Source organism: Peromyscus californicus, unplaced genomic scaffold (assembly GCF_007827085.1).
Source record: "Peromyscus californicus insignis strain IS unplaced genomic scaffold, ASM782708v3 Scaffold_19__1_contigs__length_69161282, whole genome shotgun sequence".
NCBI lineage: Eukaryota > Metazoa > Chordata > Mammalia > Rodentia > Cricetidae > Peromyscus > Peromyscus californicus.
In genome coordinates this window covers 64,729,708-64,755,120 of record NW_026294491.1, presented here as the reverse complement: position 1 = coordinate 64,755,120, position 25,413 = coordinate 64,729,708, and the positions used below count along the sequence as shown (strand labels likewise).

Sequence of the window (25,413 nt, the reverse complement as noted above, 5' to 3'; positions counted from 1 at the left end):
CGACTCACAGTCAACACAGCCTGATCTTCCTGTTGCTAGACCTACGCCAGGGACAGGGAACTCATTGTTCCGTTTATTCTGGTCTGGGAGAAGAGAAAGTATTACAGGAGCCAACAGTGGCCATTCTTGCATTTCCTAAGAAGCTGCTGGGGCACTTTGCCTCCTAGCCAAGCCCATGGAAGAAGTGTGCTCAAGTAAGCTCTGAGATGCATGCGCAATCCGCAGGCTTCCGTCACAGATTGGAACAAGGGTGAGGAAGAAGGGAAGGATATTCTACAGAGTCTGGCTTCCCAGTCCCTGTGAATAAGTACACCCAATTCTCAGTCATATTCCCTGTGGGAGGTTTGTATGGTTAGGACAATTCTAATTTTTTTAATTAGGTACACTTTGTAAGGTAGCATCTACTAATACAATGATCAGAACAAAGGTTCTGCCGTGTAATTTGTAAGCCAATGATTACATGATTAAAGATTACATGACTTAGAATAGCTTCTCAAATGAATTTATTTTTGAGAATCTCATATAGGCATGTAATGAAATATCATCTCTACTCCCTAGACTTCTCCAAAAACAATAAAAATTAAAAAACTGGAAGAGAACCAAAATCAGAGTTTATAATTAGTGAAATAAAAACAAGAAAATCAACAAAAACCCACACAAGACAAAAACACAAAAGAATTGATGAAATGGTCGGTTCTTTGAAAAGATAAATAAGACTGACAAATTAACCAAGAGAAAGAGAAGACCCAGGTTATTAAAATTAGAAACGAAAAGAGAGCTATTGCAGCAAATACCAATGAAATTGAAAAAACCATAAGGACATAACCCAGAGCTGACTCAAAGGAGTGTCTGATTCACACTGAGGGCGTGTGTGTTCCGAAAACAAGGTAACCCTCGCGTAAAGCGATGGGGCAAGCAAGCTGCAGAGGAACAGGCAAAGCGGTCCGTCCATCCAGGAAAGCCCTTGGGTGAGGGCTGCCGCTGCACCCTGTGCAAGGGAAAATGATGCAACCGGTACAAAAGAGAATGCTCAAGCAGGCGAGCACCCTGGCCCCGTGGGAGAGCCTGCTCTGGGACGGCAGGACAGAGGAGAGAGGGAAGAGACGGCAAGGCCAGAGAAAGTGCACGGTGAGGGGAGAGCCTCCAGGACACGCGACTGATCCGAACTTCTTAAACGTTTCCACTCTTGTTTCCTTTTGACCCGTGCAGTTTGTACAGCCTCGGGTTATAGAGACAACACAGACTGGAACCAATGGGTTTTCACAAAAAGAAGAAAAACTGAAGTTGGGTAGGTTGGAGTTGAGGGTGGAAAGGGTGGTTCTGGGAGGAGCTGGGGAGAAGGAGCAAATGTGATCTCAATTCTATTTGCAATAAAAGAAAGAAATCAGAGAATTAACAAAACATTGTTTTAAGTTAATAAAAAGTATAAAATGAAGCATTTACTGATAACTCATTTTATTTATTACTATTATTATTATGTTCATGATTTATGTGTGTGAGTATGAGTGTGTGTATGTATGTGTGTGTATGTGTGTGTGTGTGTGGCCTGAGTATGAAAATTAGAAGAAAACTTTGTGGAGTCAGTTCTCTCTTTCCATACATGGATTTAAGGATCAATGCTGGCTACCAGGTTTGCTTGGTAAGCACCTTTACCTGCTGAGTCACCTCGACAGTCTCCAGAAATTAAATTAAGAACAATTATTTGGCATAATACAATTTTGCTATTTATTAAAGGCAAAATCATATTTGCATACAAATGAAGAGGATGCACTTGTGTAATTTTACATAATGATTATATCTTGGTTGGGTATTTGGCACTTCGAGATAGAGATCTTCAGTGGCTTTCAGAGTTTTCAGTACATTGACTGACTTGATAACTGTCAATGCTGAGAATACCACTCTGCACAAATATGCAGTTCAAAATGCCAGAAGTATGTTTAGAGGCATTCTAGAAATTGTGGGAAATTTGGTCCTAATCACTAGCTAAAATTCATTTAATGACTTATTTTTATGAAATTCAAGTCTAATTCAATAGCACACAAATGCTCACTTCTTCCATGCTGAAGAATGAGAATTGGAAAAGGTTTAAAGACTTTATTTTCAGTAATGAAAATACTATGTTTTTATAAGAGCAGAAAGCTTTGTATACTCAGTTAAAATACTACAGTGTATAACCTACAACAGTCTCCGATCTCAGCATTTGTTGGCAATGAATGGCCTCAAGGCATACACGGTGTAGAGAGATCATGCTGTGTGTTCAGACCAAAGGCTGCACAGCAGTCACATGATGCAGCCCATGTGGCTGCAGTGAAGTCCTGGGATGTAACACATGTAGCTGCAGTGAAGTCCTGGGATGTAACACTGGTGGCTGTAGTGAGTCCTGGGGTGCAGCCTATGGACTGCAGTGAGTCCTGGGGTACAGCCCGTGTGGCTGCAGTGAAGTCCTGGGATGTAACACAGGACAACCCTGCCAGAAACACATCAGAATCACTAAACATCTGATTTTCAATCAACTAATTTTTGGTTGTGGTGCATTCAGAAATCTTTTCCTGTTGCCAATTTTCTTTTAACTCTCAGAGTCAATTACATGACCTTGCATGAGGTCTCTACCCAAACTTAAGAAGTTCTGGGCTGAATGTTGAGGACGAGGGTAAGGATGCAAGCTAACTTCAAAGCAACAAGCATAAACACTGTTTTCCTGGGACAGGGATGGATGGACAGGGAGATGAAGACTCAGTCGGGCTGGGAAACCAAGAGGAGGACAGATGGAAGAAGCTGCAGGCAAAGGGAGACGCAGCCTTGGAGCAAAGACACCATCTGCACAGTTCGGCCCACCGACGCAGATTTGAATGTTAACAACGAAATGCATAGAGACAAGATCACAGGGCAAGAGTGGAAAGTAGAGATGTCAGAAAAAAATGCAGGGTGGCCATTTAAATTTGCATCTCAGATACAAACTGAATAATTTTTAGTATTTACATGCAATTCACATTTAATTGGCCCTCCAATGCTACTGCTTATTAATTCTTACAATACCAGTTGGACTTGAAACAGGACAGGAAGTTTTGAAAGAGGTAAACAGCACCAAAGGCAGAAGCTGCCTCAGTAAATGTAGATAAGAGCCATTTAGACAGAAGAGGAAGGGCGAGCGGGGGAGGGACAGGCACATAATGGACAGAAGATGATGGACAGAAGAGGAAGGCAAGCAGGAGGTGAGGGTTTGGGGGAGGGGGGTGACAGATGCATGGTTGGATAGAGGGTGAGGGGCTTTCTGATCTGATGCCTTCCAAATGAGGTCAGTGACAGAGACTGTCAGTGTGGGATGCAACTGAGAGGTCTCAGAGCAAGTGGATATGGGGAAACCTTCAGGCCACTGGCAGATAACACTCACTGTGAGGAGTTTAAAGGTCCGTAGTTACTTCCAACTTCAGTGTAATGGCTAATGTCAACTGTCAGCTTGACAAAGTCATATTCGCGCAGGAGATGAGCCTCTGACCTTCTCTGTTCCCCGCCTGTCAATCTGAAGCCCAGGTGTTACTGCCCAGCTGCCCCTCCCCCTGCAGTCACTCACCTATCGTTATTATTATTATTGCCGTTATCAATCGTTGGGCTTTGTGAAACAGGACCTCCATAGACCAGGATGACCTAGAATTAGGCAACCCAGGGTGGGGTTGAACTTGAGGCAGTCCTCCTGCCTCAGTCACATGTATACTGAAATTCCAATCTTGAGCCACTACACTGACTTTTTTAATTATTTTTAAAGTTACTAATCAAATTTTTGACATCAAGTCTATATTTAAATTTGGCTAAGCAATTTATGCAACTCATTATTCTGGTGGCTTCCTTGGAAATCCAGATTTGGTTGTTCTGATATTAACATCCCCTTTTCCAGACACAGGGAAAATGTAACAGCTTTCAGTACAATCTCCTCTGTTAAAGAACCACGGCTGGAGGGCTGGGGATAGCTCAGCCAGCAAAGCACCCACCATACAAGCGTGGTGACCTAAGTTTAGATCCACAGCATCCATGTACACAGCCAGGTGTGGAGGTGTGTGCCTGCAATCCTAGTGCTGGGTAGAGTTGAGGCAGGAGGATACCTGGGTCTAGCTAGCAGGTTAGTTTTGGGCTCAGTGAGAGACTGAAAAAGTGACATGGAGAGCAAGAAGATGACACCAGATATCACTCTCTAACCCCACACTCATGTGTACCCTCACATATAAGTGCACATGCATACAAATGCATTACACCATACCCCCACATACAAACACACATATACATGCACACACACATTTCACAAACACATACACACATATACACACACATACACAAATACATACATATACAAATGCAAGTCTGTATATTTAAAGTACATAACAGTTGTGTGTGTGTGTGTGTGTGTGTGTGTGTGTGTGTGTGTGTGTGTGTGTATGTTTTGCTGGGAACTGAATTTAGGGCCTCATATATGATAGCCAAGTGTTCTCCCATGGAACTATATCCCCAGCCCACAGTTCAGTTTTTTTGTTTGTTTTGTTTTTTGTATATAGAAGATTTTTTTCCTAGCTAAAATAATGATCTGATTTCTGTCTTAAGGTAAAGAAAACTTAGGGGATGATAAAGTAATAGCAAGTTATATCAGAGAAAAAAGAAATGCTGATTTCTGAATTCTACTGTTTGGGACTGAACACAAGTTAGTGTCTCTGTGTGTGAATCTCTAAAGAGCCATGGATAAAGGATACTTCATTATAAATGAAAATAAACCTAACATAACCAGCTAGGGGCCCAAAGTTGGAAAAGTGACATCACTCCAGCAAAACCACACCATACTTGGTAACACTAAGATGGAGGCAAAATGGGGCCTCAGAAGAGATAAATGTCCTTTTTAAATAAATATTTATTTTTAATTATGTGCATGCATGTGGTGTATGTACATATGGGTGCAATGCCCAAAGAGGCCAGAAGAGGGCACAGGATTCCCCCAGCAGGAATCAGAAGCAGTTGTGAGATGCCAGGTGGATGCTGAGAAGTGAATTTTGGTCCTTTACGAGAACAGCAAGTGCTCTTAACCACCGAGCCATCTCTGCAGCCTGGAAATCAATATTCTTAACAAGCAAGTATGAATCAAGTCAGTGGGAGGTCTGTTTAAGCAGTTTTCATTTTTACAACCAAGTTTTCAGCATTCTGAAAGTCCTTCACGGCTCAAAACGTGCAACAATAACAAAACATCCTGAGGGGCACACAGCTCCTCCATGGGAATTTCTGTTGATTAAAATAAATAAGACACAAACGCGTTAGCTGTGAACATGTTAAAAAGTCAAGAATGTGATTTGCCTTTTGTTGTTGTTGTGTGTACAGTTTGGGCTGGACTAGAAACTGTGTGTTTACCTAACAATTCAGACGTCACCAATTCCACAGATACCTGCTGGATACCCACTGAGGTGACTGCACCAGGTGCCTGCAGATCCCCAGGGAGCAGACAAAGAGGTGACGGACAGGGAGCACAGACACGGTGCACAAGGAAAAGACACTTCAGGCGACAAGTGTGGTGGCTAAAATGGACACCAGGGTGCGGAGGGGCATCAGGGACGCCGTGGTGGTGAGGGAGGGCATGCAGATTTTACAAGGGTGGCCAGGGTGTGCCGCCTTAGGAGGGCGACACACGAACAGAGACTTGTTAGGGTTTGTTTTTGTTTTTGTTTGTTTTGGTTTTACTGCTTTCTTTTTAATTATCTATATATGTGTATGTCTCTCAATCTGAATGATCACATTGGCCTTCAAGTAGTGAACTTCTGCTTCAGCCTCCCAAGAGCTAGGATTATAGTCTGGGCCTGGCACATCATGAGCACTTTGTTAGTAGTTACTGCATGGTGCCAGGTGCACCATTAATCCTGCTCAGGAGGCAGAGGCAGGCAGATGTTTGAGTTTGAGACCAGCCTGATCCACAGAGAGAGTGCCAGGACAGCCAGGGCTATGTAGTGAGACTCTGTCTTAAAATGAACTATTGCCGGGCGGTGGTGGCGCACGCCTTTAATCCCAGCACTCGGGAGGCAGAGCCAGGTGGATCTCTGTGAGTTCGAGGCCAGCCTGGGCTACCAAGTGAGTTCCAGGAGAGGCGCAAAGCTACACAGAGAAACCCTGTCTCGAAAAACCAAAAAAAAAAAAAAAAAAAAAGAACTATTAATTAATCAACTAATTAATTAATTTCACTGAATGAATGATGGCTAAAGTTTAATTTATATGGTCTAATTCTTTTCTTCTGACAGTATTTATACGTTTTAGGGGCAAATAAAAGTACTAACATTTGAGTGCACAGAACTGTGACTGAGTGTGAGTGAGCTATGGGGCCATCAGAGACTGTGCACACTTGGACCACAGGAAGGAAAATCCAGGAAATGGGAAGCTACAGGAAATTTGCTTCCCCACCCCCATTCAGACTGTCCCAGATAAACGCGTATCTTAGTCTACCAGGGGCACAGAGTCGAGTAACGTGGTTGAATGAGGCTGAGAGGGAGGTGGGATGAGGTTGGACAAAATGACCTTTCATCCATGAGTTTAGCAAGGGTGACAGATGCTAAGTGCGATTAAAGTAACACAAAGGTCAACTCAGGGGAGAGGAGGGTCTGTTCTTGTCTCACATCCACAGCTTCCTAACTGTGTGGTCTAGCAAAAGTACATCAAATACCCAGCATCCTGGTTTCTCACCTGAAGTTATCGTATCTGAGACCCCATGAGATTCCTTCACGAGCTGAGTGAGATTCTCCACAGGACAGTTGTCAAAGCACTCCGTTGCACACATAAATGTATTCTCACTGTTATCTGACAACCCTAAGTAAATCTGTTTGCTATTTAGTGAGGAATATGCTGTAAATTCTGACCCATAACTCAAGGGTGGGGATAAAAGGGAAGCCCAAAATTCAGAGGACAGAATTTTGTCAAATGAGCTCATACTCCAGGTGAAGACATTTGGATCTGCAAGTGACAAAGAACTGGACAAACTCCCTTGTGTCCCCAGCCACACCCAGCTAGTTCACGTGGATCTCAAGTATGGGCTGTGCTATGGACAGTCAGTTACAAACCCCAGCACTAGAGCAAGTCCTGGCAGCTGCTGTCCATCACTACCCACCTGTGCAGGAAGGGTTTCCCAGAAGCCTTTTCTTCTGTTGGCCTTCACTAGCTATCATTCTTTGGAAGGACAGTAAGACAAACTGTAATGGCTAGAAATATCTTGGAATCATCTGTGAATGAATCATCATCTTCAGATAAAGATTTAAGATAACGCTGAGGAAAGGCAGAGAGTCAAAGTGGGGAATGGAGAGGAGTCAGGAAAGGAGAAGACCCAGCTCTCAGGAAACAGAAACACATTTCCCTCCATGAACGAGTGAAGGAAGCTTCAAAATAAAACAAAGACTAGAGGCCAGAGAGACGGTTCACAGGTCAGGAGCATGTCCTGCTCTTGCAGAGGACTTGGTTTGGTTCTCAGCACCCACACTGTAGCTCACAACCATCTGTACCTCAGTTCCAGCGAGCCCAATGTCCACTTCTGTCATCTATGGGTACCTACACACATGCGTGTATTCATACACAAACACATAAATACAACTTTTTAAAATTAAATGCCAGACTAAAACTCTGAAAAATAACCTAACCCAACAACTACTAAAAGGAGTGGATTCTAGCCATGTTTGATGTCTGACTAGGGACAACCTGAATTTAATCCAAAGAAAGGTTTCATGGTTGTGGTTATAGAAGAAATACTTGAAGCTTATTTGGTTGTATTTTCTCAGTGAAGGAAGACTTATGAAATGGAAAGTGTTTGCTTTAGGCAAGATCCATACTGCAGAAATGTGAGGGACAAGGAGCAACGATGGGCTCCCACTGTCCACAGAAAGGGACATGAACTGGTAGACTAGAAAGGTGGCTCTTTTAGCAGAGATATTTTCCATCTTAGCTGTAAAGACGGATGGCCATGGAACCATTCCAATGACTTCAGGATCAGAGAGCAGCCTCATTGGCAGTGGTTCCCAGTGAGATTCCCTACAAAGGACAAGCTGTTCGCCAAGGGCCATGACTGTCTAGAGCAGTGGTTCTCAACCTTCCTAATGCTGTGGCCCTTTAACACAGTTCCTCATGTTGTGGTGAAGCCCAACAATAAAACTATTCCATTGCTACTTCCTAACTGTAACTTGGCTATCATTATGAATTGTAATGTAAATATTTTTGGAGATAGTTTACCAAAGGGGTTGCCCCCCACAGGTTGAGAACCACTGATCAAGACCCAAGGAGACTTTGTCAAGACACATCAATATGTTTGCACCTGATTACCCAGCACCATCATGCAAATTTCATTCTTTACTGTCACCAGTATGGAACTGTCTGGGCATACTGAAACATATGGCTCTAGAAAGTGAGGACCAGGCTTTGGCAGGACCCTGAGGTAGAGCAGATCCAACCATTATTAGGCCTCCCGAGTGTCATTTTTAACCTTATTCTTTGTCCATCTAGTTATTTGTTTGAAATACCGAGGGGCCAAGGAAATGACTCCGCGGTAAAGTGCTTGCTTGTCACATAAGAACGAGGACCTGGGTTCAGATCCCCAGCACTCCTGTGAAAAGCCAGGCAGAGCAGTGCACGCTTTCAGCCCCGCCACTGAGAGGGAAGCAGGCAGTTCCTAGGTGCTCACTGGCCAGCCTTTCTTGATGAAGTGGTGAACTCCAGGTTCAGTCGGACACTCTATCTTAAAAAAATTAGGCAGAGAAGCCATTGAGATAGACATCTCATGTTGACGTCCAGTGACCTCTAGTTTCCACACTCTCAAGCATAGATAAGTGCATCCACACAAACACACACACATGTGAACACACACATATGTACCACACAGGCACACATGAATATTAAATAATAATAGTAGTAATAAAAGAAATATTGAACCAAGGAAAGTACATTGAAATAACAGCTAGAAAACCATCTTAATTTCCAACACCAGTGGCCACACCACCTTGAGCAGTGTCAGCCTATACAACCCTTGGTTTATGGAAAGTGTTAAAGGATTTCTTTATGTGTTTGTGTGTATGTAGCTGCATGTTAGTATGTACACAGGTGTGTAGTTGCGCTTGGAGGCCAAAAGAGGGTGTTAGATCCCGGGGCTGGAGTTACAGGAAGTTGTGAGCTGCCATGTGTGTGCTTGGGACTGAACCCTGGTCTCTGCAAACACAGAAAGTTCTCCTAACCACTAAGCCATTTCTCCAGTCCGCACTGGACCGTCTGCATCTCTGGTTTGCTTTGAGGCTCACAATCTGAGTCCAAACAAACAGCTATTGATATGAATAATTAATGCTATCAACGTTTCACGCCCTGAAGCCAGAGTGCATGATTGATACATGGAAGCAAATTACCACCATTACCCGAGGCCTGAAGACAGATGAAAAGCCATGAGCCCGCTGACCAGAGTGTGGGAAATCTTACCTCTCGGCGACTGGTTTGGCAATGATTTCGAAAATGATCTCTTGCTTTGCGTCTTGGTCAAAAATCCTTTGAAATCTGCAATGTGAAAATGGTAATTATCTCAAAGCTGAGCCTTCAAACGCTACTGGATCAATGAATCTTGTTTTCACAAACACGTTTGTAAATGACCCCACGCTGACATCACTGGGCTTAGCTAACCTAGCACAATGTTTTCCCTGTCATCCCCTCACACTGTGTCATTGTGCTCTTGCTCACAAATGGTGAGTAAACAGTATGGCTTTGACAAGATCTGTACAACTGTCCCCCTCTGAAAGAATCACACCAGCTTTGAACCACATAATAACTGTGTGCTTTTCGCTCTCAAGAAGGACAGCGTAGCAGGCTTTCTTGGACTGCCAGCCCCTTAACCATGACATGGAGGCTTCTTGTTAGTTATAAATGCTCAGCCTTAGTTTATGCTTGCTTCTAGCTAGCTCTTATAACTTAATTTAACCTGTTTCTCTTCATCTACAGTTTGCCTCGGGTTTTTTTTTTTTTTTTTTTTTTTTTTTTTTTTTTTTTTTTTTTAACCTTTCCTTCTGTATGTCTTACTTTCCTGCTTCTTCTGTGTCTGGCTGGCTGGCCCCTGGCATCTCCCTCTCTTTCCCCCTCCTTCTCTCTCAAGCCTAGATAGTATCTCCTCCTACTTACTCTCTCTGCCCACTAGCCCCACCTATCCCTTTACTGCCTAGCTATTGGCCATTCAGCTTTTTATTAGACCAATCAGGTGCCTTAGGCAGGCAAGGTAAAACAGCAACTCATCTTTACATAGTTAAACAAATGCAGCATAAACAGGTGTAACACATCTTTGCCTAGCTGAACAAACATTCCACAACAGCACAGTCTCTGTGGCTGGTACACACACACACACACACACACACACACACACACACACACACACACACAACAGCACAGTCTCTGTGGCTGGTATCAGAGTCAAACCTCCAGAACTGCATGGGCTGGAAACCCAAGAACGGGGTGTAAAAGGCCCTTGGGCTTCCGACGTCTGCCCGGTGAGGAAAGACTGCAAGTGTGAACTGCATGATCCCTGAATGTACGGCATTTAAACTGCAGCTACTGCCCATGCATTAGATGCCTCCTTCTATGACAGTGATGCCAGCTGTGGGGCTGTTATCTCATTTTCTTCCCCATGATTCAAAAGTCAGAAAAGACTGATCTGTCCTGCAAAGCCGGGTCTTCATCAGAGCGGCGGGGACAGGAGTTCTGGGAGCTGGCAGAGTGGCTGACCCACCCTCCTTGCAGAATCACTGTTGAGTTTGGTAGAGGGTCACCAGCACAGCGGGACACTCGGGTGAGACAGTGTTCTCCTGTAGAGGGGCGAGGTGCTAACAGCAACCACCAAAACATCACAAAAGAGGATCTCCCACAGAGCACTGACTGGCCTGTTCTTATGTTTTCCATACATTTAAATCTCTCTCTCTCTCTCTCTCTCTCTCTCTCTCTCTCTCTCTCTCTCTCTCTTCTGCGTGTGTGTGTGCGCGCGCGTACGTGCGCACATACATGTGCACTTGTGCGTGCATGTGGAGGTCAAAAGACAACCTTGGTGTCTTTGCTCGGGTTTCATCCACCTTTTGTCTTAAAGAGAGGTCTCTCACTGGCCTGGAGCTCACCAAGTGGGCTTGGCTGGCTGGACACCAAGCCCAGGGGTCTCTATCTCCCTGGTCTGGGATTATGAGCATGCCATCCCATCTAGCTTTTAAAATATATGTTCTGGGGATTGAACTCAGGTTCTTGTGCTTGCAAAGTGAGCACTTTGCCGATTGAGATCTCTTCCCAGTCACTTAACATTTTTTAAAATAAAAATGGAGAGGATAGTCTTTAAAGTAAAAACTCTCAAGTGGAATTTCTGAGGGCATCTTAAGCAGCTTTCGTGGTGCCTTTGGTCCTCTGGCTAACATGCCTGCCTACACAAGTCCACTGGCCATATTCACCTGAAGTGGCGAGACTGCAGGACACATAAGACAGTTTTTATTACTGACAAGTTCAGACGAATGTCCAGAGTTAGATTAGAAATACAAAATAGAAAGACATTTTATCATCATGGACCAATATTAACTTCAAAGGACCCCTAGGGCTTATCAACCTTCATTGAGATGAGCAAAAGGTGAATTCTACACTGAGATAGTCTAAGGCAGTGGTTCTCTACCTCCCTTATGCTGAGACCTGTTAATCATGCTGTGGTGACCCTCCAACCATAAAATTATTCTGTTGCTACTTCATAACTGTAATTTTGCCACTGTTATGAATCATAATGTAAATACGTGTTTTCCAATGGTCTCAGGCAACCTCTGTGAAAGGATCATTCAACCCTATGGGAGTAATGATCCATGGCTGAGAACCACTGGTCTCAGAACTTAGGAGGCAACAGCAGGTATGAGGTGGTAGCATTTGCTGTTGGTGTGCCTGGATCACCCCTTCAAACCCTATAGGTAAAACACAACCTTAGATCTGAACACCAGCATGGCACAGGGGTCCACAGAACACACAGCCAGTGGCCACCATGCATGAGTGTGCTCTAAGGAGCATGGTTGACGGAGCTATGCTGGTGGTGGATTACAGATTTCCAGCAGGGCCTCTGGGAAGCTGCCTATGAACAGGGCTCACTGGCATCTCTCAGATGGGTCGTTGGTGACCTTGAGGCAATAAGACATTCTCCACCCCACTTCCCTGAGTACTAGGAATTATATCTATTACTGTAACAGCAAGAGGTGCCAGGAGCTTTCAAGGTGGCACCGAGTCACCCACAGAATATATTCTGAAAGGTTCCTTGTATAAAGTTAATTATGATCAGCCACCTACTGACTGACCCATTTCACAAATACAAGTGACTCCCACATGCTAAGCCCTCTACCAAGGTAATAATTAGACTGAAATGTAATTTTAAAACAATACTCATAAAGCATATTGAATTCCTTGGGGGAAGAGCAGAATATCCTCTGGGTAGAGAGATGGCTCAGCCATTAAGGTTAAGAGGTTAAGAGCACTTGCTACTCTTATAGAGGACCCAAGTTCAGTTTCCAGCACCACATAGGGCAGCTTGCAACCATCTGTAAGGCCAACTCCAGGGGATCCAATAACCTCTTCTAGCCTCCATGGGCACCTGCACACACACATGTACATACACACATATACCTCGTTAAAACAAATTTAAAGAGCTTTACATCCATTAAATAATTTTAAAATGATATCTTCTGGTCTTTAAAAGAATAGAGGAACAGGTAATGATCCAGATATTTCTATTATCTCCCTACTTCAGAACAAAGACTTCAAGATCAAAGTTTATAGTTAACTGGTAATTGTATACTGAGCATGAGTATCACCATCTCCAAACATTTCATTTTCACAACAGAGTTATGTTACAACCTGGAGAGGAACTTCGACCAGCTTTCCTCTGAAGAACAGAAGAGAATCCTAGAATTCAGAACTGCTGTAAGAAGTTCAGTTAACTCTTATGAAGATGAAGTTGAGGCCATGGGGTAAGGAATGACCGGGGTCCTCATGCCCATCAATAACGCACCAAGACAGAACATGGGGTTCCCGATGACCAAGACGTACTTTCATTAGTTAGGATGTTGTGTAGGTTTTGCCTAAAGCCCATCTCAATTGCACAGGCTAATCTTCCTGTCTGAAGCCTTTTTTGAAATCTTCCTCACCCCACAAGATGACAACTCCATCCTTCTAAATGCTCAGTCCCTAACTCCCCGCCATCCTTGATCCCCCTCTTTCTATTTTACCCTGTAATGAGTTCACTGGCAAACTGTCAGCTCTGACCTCCAAATGCTCAGAATTCAATTAGAGTCAAGCCTCTGCACCCTCAGACCCAAATCTGCAGTTGTGCAGATCTCTTACATCACATTGTCCATGCACCTCTTTCCATATATTCTGCAGATTGCTCACAACACCCAATACATTGCAAATGTCTTGTGAATAGCTTTATACCATACTGTTTATGGAACAATGACAAAAGAGTCTGTGTGTGTTCAGTACAGACAGTTTTAATTCTATGTAGTATCTAGGTTGGTTAGATCCATGAATGCAGAACTGGATACAAGGGACACTTCTCAGCACTCTACTTCCCATGGAGGGGAGGCTACTACAGTTGTTCTACCTGTTTGCCTTACCCTATTCCAGTATGTGCTGCACATGTCAAGGGTCATCCCACTGCAAGGTCAGCAGAGACCATCCCACTGCAAGGTCAGCAAGGGCCATCCCACTGCAAAGTCAGCAGGGACCATCCCACCGCAAGGTCAGCAGGGACCATCCCACTGCAAGGTCAGCAAGGGTCATCCCACTGCAAGGTCAGCAAGGGTCATCCCACCACAAGGTCAGCAGGGACCATCCCACCACAAGGTCAGCAGGGGCCATCCCACTGCAAGGTCAGCAAGGGTCATCCCACTGCAAGGTCATCAGGGACCATCCCACTGCAAGGTCAGCAGGGACCATCCCACTGCAAGGTCAGCAAGGGTCATCCCACTGCAAGGTCAGCAGGGACCATCCCACTGCAAGGTCAGCAAGGGTCATCCCACTGCAAGGTCAGCAGGGACCATCCCACTGCAAGGTCAGCAAGGGTCATCCCACTGCAAGGTCATCAGGGACCATCCCACTGCAAGGTCAGCAGGGACCATCCCACTGCAAGGTCAGCAAGGGTCATCCCACTGCAAGGTCAGCAGGGACCATCCCACTGCAAGGTCAGCAAGGGTCATCCCACTGCAAGGTCAGCAGGGACCATCCCACTGCAAGGTCAGCAGGGACCATCCCACTGCAAGGTCAGCAAGGGCCATGCTACTACAACAGGCATGTGATGAGTCCATCCTCCTCGGCATCACCCTTTTCCTACCCATGGCGGTTGAGGTGACAGCTCCAGTCACTCATAAGTTCCTATATAATTTGGCTTCTCCACGCCCTGTCTTCTTCCCTGCTGTCCCTCGCTTGCTCTGTAAGCCTCATGGTCCTCTTTCTTTCCTCAAACAGCCAAGCACTCTTCCATTTAAGGGTCTTGTTCTTCCTGTCCCCATGGACCTCTCATCTCTCAGGCTGGCAGTGAAGAATGCCCAGGGGTGGATGCTTGGGACATTCACCCGAACCATATGGTTAGGCACTGCCCAAGAGAAATATAAAACCATCCATAAATGTTATTTAAAGTGTTCCAGCTGCAGTTTTTTTTTAAAAAAGTAAAAGAAAAAAAAGGAGCCTGGGAAACTAATCATAATAATATATTAAACCCGATATATCCAAATTTTTGTCACTATGATATGAGATCAAGATGAAAAGGTTCCTGAGATATTTTATATCCTCTTAATTTTTTATATTGAATCTTCAGAATAAATGAATACATTACAGAGTACCTCATTTCAGGACAGACATGATTCCAATGGATGTTCCACAGGACATCACAGGTATTGAATATGTACATGCGCACCTGAGACCTGTGTATCATTTATAAATAAAGCCACCTAACTAATATAACTAATACTCAGACTAGACATCTCACATTTAATAACATTACACATGTGTGGACTTCATTCAGGGACTAACCCATAATGAACAGAGCGGGGAAAATCATAACACTAAAGCTGGAATCTGAGACTCCAATCGTGTTATGTCTTTAATATCTGTGTGTGTGTGTGTGTTCATGTGTGTGTGTTCATGTGTGTGTGTTCATGTGTGTGCATATTTGTGTGTGGTGGGGTGCATGTATGTGTGGAGGTCAGAGGTCAGCGTCACATGTCCATACTCAGGGTTCATTCCAACTTCTGTTTGAGAACGGAGCTCTCACCGACCTGCAACTTTGCCAGGTGAGCTGCCCCAGGGCTTGCAGGGCTCCACCTCTCTGCCTCCCATCTTGCCCTTTCTGGGATCTTAGGGTGCATTACTCTGTCCAGCTTCCACATGGGCTCTAGGGATCTGAACTCAGGTCCTCGGGCTTGGAAGGCGAGCACTTTAAGGACAGAGCCATCTCTCCAGCCCTGCAGTAATCGCAGACATGGAAACCTATCTTCTAGTCTTAGGCACAGTAACGCACTCGAGTTCTGTGTACCAGATGAGATGGCCATACTCTGCTTGCCACAGTAACGGGGCTGGTGATGCTGGCAGCAGAAACTGACGCAGGACAAGCACTGGCTCAGTGACGCAGAAACGAGGAGGAGGAGGAACACAAGCTCACCTAAACTTGTAGCTTTCTCGCTTATTGTTCACAAATCCATCCGCCAGATCTCGGGGCAAGAGAATCTCCAAGCTAGGTGTTAATTTTTCATCTTCTTCTATGGAATAAATCTGCAAATACAAGAACAACAGGTGAATATAAATGGTAAAATTCCAGCAAGACCTCTGACCTGAATATGATTAGCATGGTAATGGTACAACAAAAATTGTACGTTTATGACAAAATATCACAGCACAGTATAATAACATTTTTCTTTGAACTGTTAGTGGGCTTAAACAAATGCATAGAACAAAACAAGAGTTATAACCTAAACTGATGCTTGTATTAGTGACTTTTTATTACTGTGATAGAACACCATGACCAAAGCAACTTATGCCAGAAAGAGTTGATTTTGGCTTGTGGTTCCTGTGGGAGAGTCCATAGTGGCAGGGGGAAGGCCTGACAGCAGGCAGCCAGAGCAGGAAGCTGAGAGATCACATCTTCACACACAAACGTGAGGCAGAGAGAGTGAACTGGAAGCGGGTGAGGCTATAGATCCACAAAGCCCAACCCAGTGACATACTTCCCCCAGCAAGACTCCAGCTTCTAAAGGCTCCATAATTTCCTCAAACAGGGCCACCAGCCGGAGACCAAGTATTTAAACATCTGAGCCTATGGAGGACATTCTCAAACCACCACCATGCTGTATTAAGGTTCTGACCATCTTTGGATGATCGAATATCCAAATTTGATGGTGTAAATACATCCTTGTCATTGAGAAGACCCTTGAAAGTTTTATGCTAAGCACTGCTTCCCCATTCTGGAGAAAAAGTTCACACTCTTGCTATAGCCCATATGCACTTCTGAGCATGTGTGAACCACAGACACAGAGTCCCAGTAGTGATGTCTGAACCTTCTCAGAGAGCTAACAGGGGTATCCAAGTTTGAGTTACATCCCCCCAAATCCCAAGCTTCAGGAATTTGATAAGTTGTGTGGTTTAAAAAGATATGTATGCATATCTTTGATGTCTTGTGCTCCCCACCACAGCTCAGCCACTACTTACTAAGTGACCTGGGAGGAATCACTTCCACTTTCCAAGCCGATGTGGAACTAGAGGCCCTAAGACAATGGTCCATTTTCTGATTCCTGTCTCCGTCACCTACTCTTTTATTTCTTGGCCAGGAAAATCAACACTCAAGGCTATAAAGAAAGCCTGCAATTTAAAGTCTACATGTTGAACCCAACTACCAGGTGTGTGACCAGCCACTGCTCTCAGAATCAAAGGTCCCTTATACATAAAGTGTGGGAAACAAAATCTCCAGGCTCCTTTGCAGAGTGCTTGGGGGTGGGGACGGATGATGTAATGCAAATGGAAGTATTTTGTAATGCACCATAAAAAGAAGATTTAAAAAGACTGCTTGTCTTTCACCAGGAAATAAAATACTTTCTTGCAGGCAGGACTTCCTGTTTAAGTTAGACTCATTTAGATGCATGATTAGAGGGTAGGAGTCATATTCCTACCCAAGGAAACCCTAAGTTTACAGAAAGTATGAATAATTTCCAAAGCAGATTTTTTTTTTTTTTTTTTTTTTAAATTTGAGACAGGGTCTCACTTTGTAATCCTGACTGGCTTGGATCTCTCTATGCTGACCCAGCTGGCAGAGATCCATCTATTGCCGCCACCAAACCCAAGTGCTGGGATTAAAGGCATGTGCCACCATGCCTGGCCTAAGCAGATTCTAACTGAAACATCTTACTTAAAAAACATGAAAAGTTCAGGTTAAAAAATCATTTTGTAAAATAAAATTTCTGAAAGCAGAAGAAGAAGGGGGGCATCTGAGGGTTCAAGGCTTCTGACTAGATTTTTTTTTTCTTAAGAGACATTACAACCAGCAATAAATGAATAAACAAACAAACAAGTCAATGGAATGATTCCTAATGATACTCTGTTATACTTCTAGACCAGAACCTAGCATAATCATCATGAGTCTTCATCCAGCAACTGATGGAAGCAGATGCAGAGACCCACAGCCAAACATTGCGCAGAGCTCAGGGGATCGTGTGGAGGAGGGGGAAGAAGGGTTGTAGGAGTCAGGGGGTGGAGGACGTCACAAGAACATGGTCCACAGAACCAACTAACCTGGGCTCATAGGAACCCACAGAGACTGAACCAACAATCAGGGAGCCTGCAGGGGTGTGACCTGGGTCCTCTGCATATATGTTACGGCTGTGCAGCTTAGTGTTTTTGTGGAATTTCTAACAAAGGGAACGGGAACCATCTCTGACCCTTTTCTTTGCTCTTGGAACCCTTTTTTTTTCCTACTGGGTTGCCTCATCCAGCCTTGATATGAGGGGATGTGCCTAGTCTTATTGTAACTTGTTATGCTGTGTTTGGTTGATATCCCCGGGAGGCCTGCCCTTTTCTGAAGGGAAATGGAGGAGTGGATCTGGGTAAGAGAATTGGAGAGGAGAAGGGACTGGGAGGAGAGAAGGGAGGGAAACTGTGGTCAGGATGTAATATATGAGAGAAGAATACGAAAAAAAAAATCTACCCTGTGGGGCAGGGCATTGCTAGTTTAACAGATAGTGAGTAAAAGGAGTGTGTATGACACGAACACACAAACCTGACAGGTGACACAGACTTTAAAAAATCTGTATCTTGGGTGGAAGCTGGTGATCTCTCTCAGTGGTTAAGAGTACTTGTTATTCTTCCAGAGGACACAGTGTTGGTTTCCAGCACCCACAGTCACCAGCTGTGGGGGATTTGCTGCTCCCTTCTGGCCTCAGAGGGTATCTGCACTCACTTTCACTTGCACATACCCACACACAGACACTCACACATAATTTAAAAAATATATCTTTACAAACAATTGGTATCTATCGATACGCAGTAATCAGAAAAGGGGGACTGGGGTAGCAAACGAATTCCCACCACTGTGCTTAAGACATTCTTCAAGGCATTGGGGAGTCCCTGAGAACTAGGAGGTGGCACAGTGCACGTGCTTCCCTAGCATCCAGATGGCCATGAGTTCAAACCCTCGCACTGCCACCACCAAAGAAAGGGGAAAAAAAGTCCTTTGAATCAGAAACGTTAGGCTAATAGGGTGGATTTCACAGTTCCTCTCTTTGTGTGTGTGTGTGTGTGTGTGTGTGTGTGTGTGTGTGCATGTTGATTTTGAGATAGGGTCTCAGTGTAAAGTCCTGACTATCCTGGAATTCACTATGTAGACCTGACTGGACTTGAACTCACAGAGACACACCTGCCCCTGTCTCCCTATACTAGAATTAAAGGTGTGTGTCACCTTACCCAGATTATTTTTTTTTAATGACAACAATAACACCAGGGTCTCATACAGTAGTAGCCAACACTACTGGAGTTGCCTGGAGCTCACTATGGGGCCCAGGTTGACCTCAAACCCACAACAGTCTTCCTGGCTCAACACCCCCTGATCTAACCACCACCACTGAGTGCCGGGATCGACAGGTAAGTGCCCCCAGGTCTGGCCTAATCTATAAACTGGTACAGCTGATTTTTTTATGGCTCAAGGAGTTAGATGGATGCAGCCTCGGAACTGCTCCTGGTTTTGTACTGTAAATAGCATTCACAGTCAGACAGCCGCGAAGCTTCCAGGGCTAAGAAGAACCCGCGACGGTGGAGCTTCTGAAGTACACTAACTAGGTATGTGTCAATTCCTGTTCTCTGCTGCTTGTGCTTATAGCATAATGAGCTTCTATGACAATCATGAAAGCGTGATGTGACATCTGAGCTTACTTCCTGGAGGACCACACAACCCATTCTGTGTTCATCAAGAAGGGCAAAGAACAGTCAGGCTGGCCTTGAAATCAGGGGATTTCCCTGCCTCTCTGCCTGTCGACTGCTAGGATCCACATGTGCAATCAAATGTTCTTGTTACCATGAGTAGACTTGTATTTCTTGTTTAATCGAACTTTGGACTGCAATAAAAGCCTCAACCACACCAAAATGCTTTAGCACATACCAAGACAGCTCTCTCTTTTGGAGGCAGGGTCTGGATACATTGTTAGGTGGGGTTACTTACAGTCCTATGCCACCAGCATAGCTTTGTATTTGTCCTTCTTGCCCCAGTTTCTTGAATTTGAAGAGGAAGAAACGATCTAACACAAGTTAAAGACCATCTGGCTCCCCGTCTGCTTCAGCAAAACAGTCAGCATTCACAGGAAAAGCCTCTACTGGTGACCCACACCTGTAACTCCAGCATTTGAGGGGTAGAGGCAAGGGTATTGGGAGTTCAAGGCCTCTAGAGCTCCCAGTTCTCGCCTGCCCACGTCCTCACCGTAGCAGAACTTGACTTTGGCTGCCAAGCAATCCAGAGGTCAGAGTCACACGTGCTTTGAAGGATCTCCGCAGGGAACTGCAGGGAGAGGTAGGAGCAGAGATGCCCATAGTCCTCTCCCTACTGTTTTATTTCTTTAAACAAATATGACTAATATTGGGGCTGGAGAGATGGCTCAGTGGTGAAGAGCACTTACTGCTCTTACGAGAGGACCAGGGTTCTATTCCCAGCACCCATGGGGGCTCACGACCATTTTTAACTCCAGTTCCAGGAGATCTGATGCCCTTTTCTGGCTTCTGCAGGCACTGCATGCATGTGGTACACATATGTACATGCAGGCAAAACACTTGTACATATAAAATAAAAATAAATAAAATTTTTGAAATGACTAATATTTTTCTCTGGGGTCTTTTCTTACAGTTTCTTCTGAATGATCTTCATGGGATAAAGGCCACTGATGATGATGGCAGAGACATTATAATCTCCTTGTTTTAAGGACATAAATTGCCAGAGGCCAAAGCTAAATTATAAGATGCCATAATGTTGCACATTTGCATACATACAACACTGAAAAAGAATAGAAGTAAAACATTACTAATTAGACACTTCTTCTAGGCATTCATAAATATGAACCAAATTGCCTGAATACTCACTTTGGAAGTCAGGGAAAAGGTCTTTGGGGGTTTTGTTTTGTTTGTCTGTAGAGGAAATGTAAGTTTCAAAATCCTTAATTAAAATTAAACTCGGCGCCTTGCACAAATAAATAAATAAATAAATAAATAAATAAATAAATAAATAAATAAAAAAGACCTGAGGCTGGGCGGCAGTGACACACGCCTTTAATCCCAACACTGGGGAAACAGAGCCAGGTGGATCTCTGTGAGTTCGAGGCCAGCCTGGTCTACAGAGCGAGATTCAGGACAGGCACCAAAACTACACAGAGAAACCCTGTCCTGAAAAACCAAAAACCAAACAACAAGAAGAAAAGACCTGAAAGGGGGAGGGGACTTGTTGGGAAGCAGGTTTGTGTGGAAAAGGTAGAAAGATGAGAGAGTGAAAAAGCAATTAAAAGTCTTGGTACAAATGTAAAGTTAAAAACTAAATTAGAGGCAGGAGTGGTGGCCCGTGCCTTTAATCCCATTACTTAGGAAGCAGAGGCAGGTGGATTTCCTGTGGTTTCAAGGCCAACCTGGTCTACATACTGAGTTTCAGACCAGCCAGGACTACAAAGTGAGACCCTGTCTCAAGACAAACAAACAACAATGAATCAAGTTAATTAAACAAAGTCAGTTCCTGGGACTCACCAGCTGGACGCCCTGGCCTCTTAACCTACCACATGGCGTCTGCACGTGTGAAAGTAGGGCAGGGAGTCCCAGCAGAGGACCAACAATAAAGGGGAAAGGGGCCTGGCAGGTGGTGCTCTCTCCACACAGTCAGGACCAAGCTCACTCAGGAGGCAGAGAGGGGACCTCCGTCTTCACAACCTTTGCAAACTTCTAGATTTATTTAGCACACACCTCGGTTAAAATGCTTTCTGGGGGCAGGGAGTGTGTCCGGACACACAGCACATCTATTACGAATGCATGTAAAAAAAAAGAAAAGAAATCCGTGGACGTCACAGAACAGCAAAGCAATTAATTAGATAAGAAATCCCGCAGGCTGTAGCATGCCAAGGAAAGCACGTGTGCACGCTTGTCTGTAATTGTACGATTCCACTTAAGAGCGTGCATTACAATACTTGCACACCAGTTGCCCCATTGGGGACCCATCATCCCCAACTCCAAGCTGCATATGCAGGGTTGGGGGTGGGTGGGTACTGGCCTAGAAGAGTGCAAGGAGCGCCCGTGTGTGGATGGGGCACGGCGCAGGTGAGTGTGCAAACAGGTACACGTGCACAAGTGTGCACACCTGTGCCAGGTGCGGGGCTGAGGCTGTGAGCGAGCCCTGTCCACCCTCGGGGCTGCAGTCTCCGTGGTAGTCCCGCGCCCCGCCCCCCGCGCTGGGCCCCCACGCGCCCCACGCCCGACCCCGCGGCCCGTACCCCTTGCTGCTGCTTCCGTACGGAGGGCTTTACCCTAGCGAAAATCTGGATCGTCTGCTTCACCATCTCCAACAGAGACTCCGCACTGACCCTTGACCTCCCCAAAACTTCCTACTCCCACCTCCAGCGGAGACCCGCTGCCCTAGCAACAGTAACCAAGGATGCTACCCAAGCAGCACCGCGGCCAGCGGGATCCCGCCTCCTCCACCCTAATTGGTCATGGACTAAGAGGAAGGGCTAGGGGCGGGACCGAGCTGGGGGCGCTGCGCATGTGTGTGGGAGATGCTCCTGGGACTTGAGTTAAAGGGTTTGCAACCCCCAGCCTGGCCCCCTTCCTAACAACTCCTTCCTCATTCCTTAACTCCTTTAGTCTCTGTGAAGTCAGTCTGCCGTTTATCACGCATTGAAATAAAGGCTTTTTTTGGTTGTGACTCCCAAGCTGTTCTGAATTCACTTGGAAATCATTGTGTGACAAGGCAGGTTCTCAACAGAAAATCACAACCGGAGGGCAAGGGCGGTGCTGAGTTCCCTGTGAAGAGACTGCTTCCCGTGTGAACGTCTAGAAATGAAGAGCTCCTGGGAGACAGCGTCTGAAAACGTGTCCCACCTCCACTCACTAGGAAAATGCAAATTAAAACCAAACATCAGTGCGGCTCAGATCGATAGTGGCTGAGAACTTTGTGATATATATATATATATATATATATATATATATATATATATATATATATATATATATATATATATATATATATATATATATCCAGGTGCCAAGGAAGACGGAGAGAAGAATCACTGGTGGCTTACTGGTGAGGTGGGTGCTGTAAAATGGTACAGACACTCTGAAAAAGAAAGTTTGACAGTTTTTGTTGACATTTTCAGACAGGATCTCACTGTGCATCCTATAATGGCCTCCACCTCACCATCTTTTTTCCTCAGAACCCCAAGTTCTGAGTGCACCTCCATTTCCACCTTCCATTTGTGTGTGTTTTGTTTTTGCCTTCCCAGAAAGCAGAAGGTACAGCTACTTTGAGAAAATTTGTCTCAGGGGAATAAAAACTTGTGTTCACAAGAAAATCTGTGTGTGTTTGCTTAATTGGTAATAGACCCTAACTGATGAACAGTTATGCAAACTTAGAATACTGTCTTCAAAGTATAGTGCAATAGAATGCACTATTGATAATATGTAACAACCTGAATGAACCACTTGCATTAAAAAAAAAAAAAGGAGTTAAATACTGTATATGAGTCCCTTTATACAACATTCTTGAGATGACAAAATTCCAGAGATGAGGCCATTAGAGGTCATCTCAGAGGCAGAGAGGGCAAGAGAATAAACAGACAGAAAAAGCCTGCAAGTCAAGTGAGAAGGAACAAGATTGGTGATGCTCTCAGGGTGACTGCCCTGGTCTTGATGTTGAGCTATCTAGTTCTGAAAGACGTTCCTGTTGTGGGAACTGGGGGAAGAGCACACAGTTATCTCTATTATATTTATAAGTGTAAATCTACAATTAGTTCCAAAATAAAGAGCTTTTTAAATGACATTCTTGAGCAATTGAATAAAGAGGCCAATCACAGATAGAGAACTTTTTATTTTTCAAAACATATAGTTAATAAAGGACATCTAGAATACATTTTTAACCCACTTTAAAATCCAGTCATAGGCAAGCAAAGAACCCAGGCTGGGGACATGGCTCAGTGACAGAGGACTTGCACAGCATGTGGAAGGTTGTGGGTTTGAGTCCCCAGCATCCTAAGGGAAAAGATCCAAATTGGGGTTCTGCAGAGAAGGCTCAGTGGTTACGATGGATGCTGCTCCCTCCCAAGGAGTGGAGTTTGATTTCCAACACCCATGTCTGGTAGCTCACAACCAGAATCTCCATCTCCCTGGAATTTAACGCCCTCTTCTGGCCTTTGTAGGCACCCTCACATATATGTACATATACATGAATAAATAAATCTTTTTTATTCGAATTTTAAAAAGATGGCACAAACATTTGAGGAAACACTTGATTCATGAAAAGGATTATGTGGCTGGCAAATAAATACATAAAGAGGATGGTGGATGTCATTAAAACCTCAATGGGACACCGCTGCACACATCGAAATAAGAAAGGGATATCGACAGTACCAAGTGTTGGCACAGATCCAGAGTATCTAGAACTTTCAAGTTCCATAGTGAGACAAGAAGATGGACACATCACTTTCAAAAGCAGCCTTAGAGTTCCTAATAAATCTAGGCAGGAATGTTTGTAGCAACTTCATTAGCAATTGCCAAAAAATGAAAACGAAATCTTTAGGCCAACAGATCAGCAGCCAGTGCAATCCATACAGTGAAAGAGTGGACTGAAGGCGCCCACAGCATGGCTAAGTCTCGAGTCTGGTATGCCCAGTGAAGGGCGCCAGCGTCCTTAGTTATGTGCAATCTAATTTCATTCATATGATATCCTAGATAAAGGAAAACTATACGGACACAAAACAGATGAATGGCTTCCAAAGGCTGAAATAGGAAGGGGAGTTGACTGCAAAGGAGCATGGGAGGCCTTGGGATGTCGTGATGGGATACACCTTTGAGCGTGTCTGTGAGGGGTTCTGAGGGGCTTAACTGAAGAGCTCTCTGAATGCAAGCTGCACAATCCCTTGGACGGAGATCAGATCCCGGACTGAAAGAAAATGAAGAAGGAAGCTAGCGTTCACCTCTGTCCTCTTCCCAGACCAGAAGGAAATGAAGAAGGAAGCTAGCGTTCCCCTCTGTCCTCTTCCCGGACCGGAAGGAAATGAAGAAGGAAGCTAGCGTTCACCTCTGTCTTCTTCCCGGACCGGAAGGAAATGAAGAAGGAAGCTAGCGTTCACCTCTGTCTTCTTCCCGGACCGGAAGGAAATGAAGAAGGAAGCTAGCGTTCCCCTCTGTCCTCTTCCCCGACCGGAAGGAAATGAAGAAGGAAGCTAGCATTCACCTCTGCCCTCTTCCCGATCTTCTGATGTGGGCCATCAGCCTCACCTCCTCTGCCACCACAGCCAGGCGCTGTTCCCACAGCTGTGCCTCCCTTCACTGCCGTGACGGACTCAAACCGTGCACTGAAATAAAAAGCTCTGCAAGCCGCTTCCTGCCAAGCATTTGGTCACAGTAACAAGAAAAGTACTGAATAAAACCTTCTGTGTATGTGCATATGTGTGTGTGCACATGTGCATGTGCGTGTGTGTGTGTACATGTGTGTGAAAATCATGTGACAACCTTGGCTAATATTCCCCAGGTGCTAATCACCTTGGTTTTTGAGACAACTTCTCCCTGGCCTAGAACTTAACAAGTAGTCTAGGCTGGCTGGCCAATGAGCCTCAGACTTCTACATACCTCTGCCTCCCCTAGTCTGGGATTATATGCACATGACACCACCCA

The 25,413-nt window shown here is 44.8% G+C and overlaps 1 protein-coding gene across 5 annotated transcripts in view; it reads right to left on the bottom strand.

Annotated features, from left to right (window-relative positions):
• Positions 1-22,178, bottom strand: part of Kif6 (kinesin family member 6) — a 315,011-nt gene extending 292,833 nt beyond the window's left edge. For 2 of the 5 annotated variants that reach the window (XM_052745598.1, XM_052745599.1), the window contains exons 1-3: positions 22,017-22,177; positions 15,683-15,792; positions 9,460-9,534 (exon numbers count right to left, since the gene is read on the bottom strand). In XM_052745598.1, coding sequence (XP_052601558.1) covers positions 9,460-9,534; positions 15,683-15,792; positions 22,017-22,082 — 251 coding nt within the window. In that variant the 5' untranslated portion in view covers positions 22,083-22,177. Of the gene's footprint in view, positions 1-9,459; positions 9,535-15,682; positions 15,793-21,492; positions 21,512-22,016 lie in introns of those variants that run through there. The other 3 variants (XM_052745603.1, XM_052745604.1, XM_052745602.1) reach the window with 3 other exon arrangements.
• Between the last annotated feature and the right edge of the window lie 3,235 nt (positions 22,179-25,413).